Source organism: Notothenia coriiceps, unplaced genomic scaffold (genome assembly GCF_000735185.1).
Source record: "Notothenia coriiceps isolate Sejong01 unplaced genomic scaffold, NC01 NC01_scaffold00030217, whole genome shotgun sequence".
In the NCBI taxonomy this organism is placed as follows: Eukaryota; Metazoa; Chordata; class Actinopteri; order Perciformes; family Nototheniidae; genus Notothenia; species Notothenia coriiceps.
Window position 1 is genome coordinate 187,652 of NW_011362918.1, and position 8,177 is coordinate 195,828.

An 8,177-nucleotide genomic window follows, 5' to 3' on the forward strand; every position below is an offset into this window, starting at 1 on the left:
CTGAGAGGATACTGTAGCGCCAGTTTGACCTTTATTGGAGTTTTTAAACCACTGCTCGCTGTGGTGGCGATTCCTCTCCTTTATGTCTATCTGTCCTAACTACAGTTAAGGTTTTTATTTATTTTGTATATTCAAGTGGGCACAGACAGCTGGTGGAAATGGGAGGTAGCACGTCCAAGAAAGTGTCATTCGGGCTGGACGAAAACGAGAAGGTCACAGTTATTGAAGGAGTGAAGGTAGATATAACTTCATGTTTCGACTCATTTGTTTGCAATTCAGAGACAAAGTCTAAATTATGCTTTGAGGCATGACGACTGAAGCTAATACGGTTAGCTAGTGGCAGTGTTCGTACAAGGTGCACTGAAAGGCTGACAGCTCCCATGTCCTTAAATGAGCTGGGTCATTCTCTCTCTACGTTATGTCCAGTAGCTGTTCCTCGCTGTCTAAAAGTTATTACGCTTAATATTACCCTTGCAACAGTTTGAGGAATTACCACGTATATCATTGAATACCATTGAAGCGGACGCAACGAACGCAGTGCAATTTTACCACTCTGGCTAAATGTGCAAAACGCAACGCTACCTTAATTTGGGTTAAAGCTATCTTTGCTATGTCAGTACCACACTGCGGTCAAGCCAGCCGTCTTTCACTTTTGCGTAGTCAAACCAGCCGCACCTGTATTTTGAGTGCGCGATTAGTTACAGGTTTACGGTAATGCAATAAAACAACCCTGGGAAGCTGGATTTCAAAGTAAAGGATGGCATGTGGTTCATTTCTATAATTTGCGATTGAGGAACAGGGTAATTTATGAGAATAATTGTAGGATTTATTGCTTCATAAACTTGTTGCACAAATAATATGAACTACTTTTACTGTGTACGTTTTCAGTAATTTGAGTTTCAAAGTCCCCTCCAGAGAAAAAAGATTGAGCATTTTCATCTAACTTTGATGTGGTCTAAAAATCATTTCTTCCATAAGTAGTTTATGAAACTGCCATGTTTGTACTTAGTACTTCTTAGACTACTTGCAAACATAATATGAACTACTTTTACTGTGTACTTTTTGAGTAATTTGAGTTTCAAAGTCCTCTCCAGGGAACAAGAATGAGCATTTTTGTCAACTTTAATGTGGTCTAAAAAACATTTCTTCCATAAGTAGTTTATGAAACTGCCATTTTGTACTTAGTACTTCTTAGACTACTTGCAAACATAATATGAACTACTTTTACTGTGTGCTTTTTCAGTAATTTGAGTTTCAAAGTCCTCTCCAGAGAACAAGAATGAGCATTTTTGTCAACTTTAATGTGGTCTAAAAAACATTTCATCCATAAGTAGTTTATGAAACTGCCATGTTTGTACTTAGTACTTCTTAGACTACTTGCAAACATAATATGAACTACTTTTACTGTGTACTTTTTGAGTAATTTGAGTTTCAAAGTCCCCTCCAGACAACAAGAAGAAGCATTTTCGTCTAACTTTGATGTGGTCTAAAAAACATTTCTTCCATAAGTAGTTTATGAAACTGCCATGTTTGTACTTAGTACTTCTTAGACTACTTGCAAACATAATATGAACTACTTTTACTGTGTAATTTTTCAGTAATTTGAGTTTCAAAGTCCTCTCCAGAGAACAAGAATGAGCATTTTTGTCAACTTTAATGTGGTCTAAAAAACATTTCTTCCATAAGTAGTTTATGAAACTGCCATGTTTGTACTTAGTACTTCTTAGACTACTTGCAAACATAATATGAACTACTTTTACTGTGTACTTTTTCAGTAATTTGAGTTTCAAAGTCCCATCCAGACAACAAGAAGAAGCATTTTTGTCTAACTTTGATGTGGTCTAAAAAACATTTCTTCCATATGTAGTTTATGAAACTGCCATGTTTGTACTTAGTACTTCTTAGACTACTTGCACAAATAATATGAACTACTTTTACTGTGTACCTTTTGAGTAATTTGAGTTTCAAAGTTCCCTCCAGAGAACAAGAATGAGCATTTTTGTCAACTTTAATGTGGAATAAAAAACATTTCTTCCATGAGTAGTTTATGAGTCTGCCATGTTTGTACTTAGTACTTCTTAGACTACTTGCANTAGCTATACAAAAACTCTGTCTGTCCGCCCTATGTTGTATATAAGCTTTGCTATTCTGTGACTATTGCGCACACTCCTGCAGACTATCCTGTACTCTGTGAGACCTGTGCCTTCGAGGCGCCTCGAATAAAGATCCAGAAAGACAACTCTGTTTGTTTCACCAGTTTATTGATTGATCATTCTAATTGTATATCTCCACAGTATTGACTAGGTCTAAGATTTCCATAACAGTACACAGTAAAAGTAGTTCATATTATGTGTGCAAGTAGTCTAAGAAGTACTAAGTACAAACATGGCAGTTTCATAAACTACTTATGGAAGAAATGTTTTTTAGACCACATTAAAGTTGACAAAAATGCTCATTCTTGTTCTCTGGAGAGGACTTTGAAACTCAAATTACTGAAAAAGTACACAGTAAAAGTAGTTCATATTATGTTTGCAAGTAGTCTAAGAAGTACTAAGTACAAATATGGCAGACTCATAAACTACTTATGGAAGAAATGTTTTTTAGACCACATTAAAGTTGACAAAAATGCTCATTCTTGTTCTCTGGAGAGGACTTTGAAACTCAAATTACTGAAAAAGTACACAGTAAAAGTAGTTCATATTATGTTTGCAAGTAGTCCTAGAAGTATTAAGTACAAACATGGCAGTTTCATAAACTACTTATGGAAGAAATGTTTTTTATCCCCCGTCAAAGTTAGACAAAAATGCTCCTTCTTGTTCTCTGGAGGGAATTTTGCCATTCTCAAAAAGTACACAGTAAAAGTAGTTCATAGTATTTGTGCAACAAGTTTATGAAGCAATAAGTCCTACAATTATTCTCATAAATTACCCTGTTCCTCAATCGCAAATAATAGAAATGAACCACATGACATCCTTTACTTTGAAATCCAGCTTCCCGGGGTTGTTTTATTGCATTACCGTAAACCTGTAACTAATCGCGCACTCGAAATACAGGGGCGGCTGGTTTGACCACGCAAAAGTGAAAGACGGCTGGCTTGACCGCAGTAACACCACTCGGGAGGTTAAGCTAAGGGGCACCAACTCAAGTATCAACTACGTTACTGTAACGACATCAGCAGTAACCTTTAGTAAACGTTTCAAAACATGGACAGTTTCAGTTTCATAAAGACATAATCTGCAACATGTGAACTGTTACACGATTCAGAAAGAGAATACATTACTATTGTCTGGATTCATGTAGGCAGATAGCTTCTCATTCTCTTACTATTCAGGAGGGACATCATAGCTCTAAGAAGTACCCAGATATTTTACTTAGTAAAAAAGTAGCAATACTACATTGTGAAAACATACTCTATTACAAGTAAAACTCCTGCATTCAAAGTTGTCCTCAAGTAAAAGTACAATAGCATTGGCATCAAAATATACTTTAAGTACAAATGTTCTAGTATGGCTCATATCTGATTTAAGAATATACTTTTTTTGTATTATAATTATTATAAATGCATTACTATCAATGTTTACTCGGTAAAGGTGGGGAATATTTAAATGACTTGCTATACTGCTGGGTAGCTTAACCTATAATAATACATAGTGATTTATTAGTTGATTTAAAATCTGTATGCGATGTGTTTGATATACATTGATTCCTGTTTAAGCTAGCAGTATTCATATGGTGGTTAACTATGCAGAACATATAAATAGATTTTTGTCATCATTTTAATGCAACAACACAGTAAATGACTTCTTTATATCATTTGCCTTGAGTGCCGGTGATAACTGCTGTATAAATGCAGTAAAAATTGTGTTTGGGAAATTATGAAGTAAAGTAAAAGTAGGATAATGAGGAAATATTTAAGTCCAGTACAAGTACCTACATTTTTTTAATTTAAGTACAGCACTTGCAAATATACTACATTCCACCACTGAGGGTCATAGGAGGTAAGGAACAGCTGTACAACAACTCGTGACTTTCTTATGGACTTTTCAGAAAGCCATGCTTAATGATGGACTTTTTAACCTTTGAGACTTTAATCTGCTGCTTTCAAGATAAACAACTGTGCTGTATGAACACCAAGGGGCTGGTTAATGTTTTTTTATATTCAGATTTCCTAATTCTTACATTCCTATCCAGCTTTCAGACGATGTGCTCCAGCGGATGAGGGACGCTGAGGGGTCTGAAGGCACCAAGCCACCCCCCTCTCCACCAGAACCCGGTCAGAAACAACCACCAAGTGAGTCCGGGTCAAAGACCTTGGCTTTCTTTCACAGAGCTCCCATTGGGAGGCCCACTGTGTCGACATGTTCTCATGCAGTGCATGGTGAGAAAAGCATTATAGACCTTAACCCTTTGTATTGATATTCATCCCATTTGATTTTCAGGTCCAAAACCAACAGGAACCTCCCATACAGAAATACATGAAGAAATACGCAAAAAGTAGGTGCTCATAATGTCAAGATCACTGTTTGTTTTTGATTTGATCCTGCCATATTTGTTGAACGACCTCCTCTAACTCTGAATATCACTTATTATGGCATTAGTTTTGTCTTACTAGGAATTTGACGCCTCTTGAAGTATTGAAACCTGTGTAGCTTATCAGATCCTATCATTTAGATGTCAGGCCCTCTGTGTTGGCACATGCTACACATAGCCAGTGGAGGTGACCGATTTATAAAATAAAAGACACTTGAAGCTAATGGGCGATGCTTATGGAAAACATACACACCGCGAGTGACCTGTCAACACTGCTCGTACTGATTTACTGATGTGTGTGTGTGTGTGTGTGTGTGTGTGTGTGTGTGTGTGTGTGTGTGTGTGTGTGTGTGTGTGTGTGTGTGTGTGTGTGTGTGTGTGTGTGTGTGTGTGTGTGTGTGTGGCATGCGTGGTGCTGAAATGCTTGTACACTATCTTGAGTCTCTATAGATTTACATGTTATCAAGCCCAACAATTCTCACCCACTCACTGTAAAAATTGTTGGACGTATATTAATATACATTACATTATCAAACCTTTGTCCATATTTGTGTGCTAAGTACTGTAATGTAATCATCCTATTGATGTAGGTTCATGTAGTCAACAGAACATTAGAAAGTTACAGAAATCGGCTTTTGAACAAAATACCACTGTAAACTTTGGTTATGTCATGATGTTACTGGATTGGATTGCAATATATGGAAGGTTGTAATTCAATCTAAAGCTTGTTCTCCTCATGAATTTGTATGTTCTTTTCACGATGACCTAAATGATATGTATATAAACTCACAGAACAACTGCTTTTTACTATGCATAGTCAGTCAAGAGGTTTTTGTTTCTCAGTTTTAGTATTGTTTTATAAACTAACAAAAGCAATATCTGACCTTGCTGGGTAGCTGGTGTGTGAACAATAACTTAAATGTTTAGCAGACTTTTACTGGATAGATAAAGGTTAAGGCTTAATACAGCTCTTATTTTCCCCTACTTCAGCTTTGAGCGTCAGCAGGCCCAGGTGCAGGAGCAGCTGGCCTCCCTCGCCCAGAGGGAGAGAGAGAGAGAAGCAGCAGCCCCCACAGAGCTGGACCACCTGACCCCCGCCCTCCTCATCGAGAAAGGAAAGACCCATGAAGAGCAAGGAAAGGCCAAGACACTGGTGAGTGAGGCTTTCTGGGTCTATGCCAGGTTTCTTAGTTGGGCTTTAATTTAGTGGACCTGACATGTTTACTCTGATCAATAACTAATCATTAGTTTACACTTCACATCAGATCATCTTCGATACAGTACCCTGTGACCGTGTAACTATGTACTTCAAACAAACGTTCCTTACGCATTTATTCAATCAAATGAATCGAGACAACTATTTCATTTACTTTCATAATCTTTGTCATTGTATACGTGTCTGATCTTAAGCTGAAGAAGACAAAGGCAACCACAAACTGCATATTTGACTATTGTTAACAAAGAATTGCACACATAGCCAATATACTTTTAGCCTAAAAACTGCCAGCAATACATATTTAAAAACCTTTCCGGTTGGGAAACCCTGGTTCATTCGTTTGAACATTAAACGCTTCACCTGAAAAGTGAAAACATTTGTGTTATAATGCGCAATTTAGAAACTGAAGAAACATACTACTTACATTTTAAAATAACTTCTGATTTACAATGTATTTGTTATATAGGTCAGCAGCACCCTCTACTGTTCAGTCTATGAACAGCACCTTTTGACTGAGGCACTAGTCGTGACTCGTTGAATTATTAGATTGCACATGTTGATAGTTCCTCGCCGGTTAGACTTTTCACACGGTATATTCATCCGTTCCAGGTTTTGTAAAATATCCAAACATTCATTTACGGTGCATCGCATTTTTTCAACTTTATATTCAGCATCACATTTTAATCCATTGATTGTGAGATGGAGTTGTTGCGTCTTTTCATATAACTGTGCGTCTAGCTGATGAAAAGATAATGACATACTGTAAATGTGCAGGGAGATGGAGCTATCCTGAAATTACATTATACCAGAAAATGATTTAAAGAAGAGAGCTTGATATTATTAGTCATAAGTGTTGACCAGACCACGCTCAGGTTTGGAAATATTCTACGTTTTGTTTTAGAGAAAGTTAGCTGATTCGGGTTCTCTAAATAGGATTCTCTTCTCGCTGTTCTACTGTTAGTAACACTGTCGTGGCTTCCTTCCTTGTATTTCCATCAAGCCACTAGACGCCTTAAACAGACAGTTCTAACTTGTTTCTTTCCTTAAATTACTCACAGTTTGAAGTGCTGCTTGGCCTCCGATGGTTTAGAAGATGTTGCGATGTGTTTGCTCAAAATAAAATAACAAACTTTTGCACATGCAACATGCAACAAAGAATATAGGCCTTTACAATATTCAAAAGAAATAGGCAAAACTCAAAGTAAAATAACAAAACAACTTAGGTATTCTTTCCGTCTTGATAATGCTTATAACTTAAAGTGTACTTGTACGGTAAGAGTACGGTACGTTACGGTAAGATAAGATAAGTACGTTAAGGTAAGATAAGATAAGTACGTTACGGTAAGATAAGATAAGTACGGTTAAAAACTGTTCCTCGACGGCGTCTCTCAACAGATTGCCCATCACTGTGGCTTTAGCACAGGCACCTTGGGAATTGTAGTCCTTTTATAGTGCGTTGACTACAGACGTCACAATTAGGTGGCCTTTCTTATCAAATCAAAATACCGGCTCTAACATACCGGCCCCTATTGTTATGGGCATCTTTAATAACAATAAACAAAAATTCAAAAAGAGCCAGACAAAGTCATTCTTCATATTCTATTTGAGATAGACAGGGTGTCTTAATTGTCCATCTTCAGTTATTGCCTTATTCTAAGGCAGGCACCAGTAGGCATATTTTGCTTATTGGTTTTCCAGCGTGTTGGTTTTTGTCTTAAGAAGAACACTCCGAATCAGTCCTCCAGATCCAGATCTCCATAACTCTTGCCATTAACCAGGATCCACGAGGTGCATTTGAATCCATGATTATTACGATGTCTCCAGGTATGAAGTTCCTTTTAATGCGATTCCATTGCTGTCTTTCTTGCAAAAGTGGTAGATATTCTTTGATCCATCTGGTCCAAAACAAATTTGCTATGTACTGCACTTGTCGCCAGCGGCATCTTGAGTATGTATCTTGCTGATGGAATAAGCCTGGGGTTCAACGAAGGTTTGACCTTGAGCTGCAGCAAATGGTTGGGTGTGAGAGGTTCCAAGTCATTTCGATCATTTTACACTGTAGTTATTGGTCGGCTGTTGAGAATTCCTTCAACTTCACACAGAACTGTTGAAAGGCTTTCGTCATCAAGTGTTTGTTGTTTTGTGATGGAGAGCAGAATTTTCTTTACAAGCTGGATTAGTCTTTCCCATACTCCGCCATGATGTGCTCCGTAAGGAGGATTGAAGGTCCATTTCACATCCTTTTGCTGGAGGGCTTGTTCTATTTTGCTCAGATTCCACTCTTTTATAGATTCCTTCAGCTCTCTTTCCACGTAGAACCTTCATCGAGTAAGCGATCTTATGTCTTAAGTACGTAATTCACGGACGTCTGCAAAGTAGTCGTCTGTCTCCTGTTCATAACTCTCTCCCGAGTCTGTTACCCTGGATTAAG

General features: G+C 37.6%; 1 protein-coding gene across 1 annotated transcript in view; it reads left to right on the forward strand.

Annotated features, from left to right (window-relative positions):
- The first annotated feature begins 8 nt into the window (after positions 1 to 8).
- chchd6b (coiled-coil-helix-coiled-coil-helix domain containing 6b) overlaps positions 9 to 8,177 on the forward strand; it is a 92,148-nt gene continuing 83,979 nt past the window's right edge. Inside the window, exons 1-4 of the mRNA XM_010787336.1 lie at positions 9 to 236; positions 4,192 to 4,291; positions 4,440 to 4,494; positions 5,521 to 5,683. Coding sequence (XP_010785638.1) covers positions 159 to 236; positions 4,192 to 4,291; positions 4,440 to 4,494; positions 5,521 to 5,683 — 396 coding nt within the window. The 5' untranslated portion in view covers positions 9 to 158. The remainder of the gene's footprint in view (positions 237 to 4,191; positions 4,292 to 4,439; positions 4,495 to 5,520; positions 5,684 to 8,177) is intronic.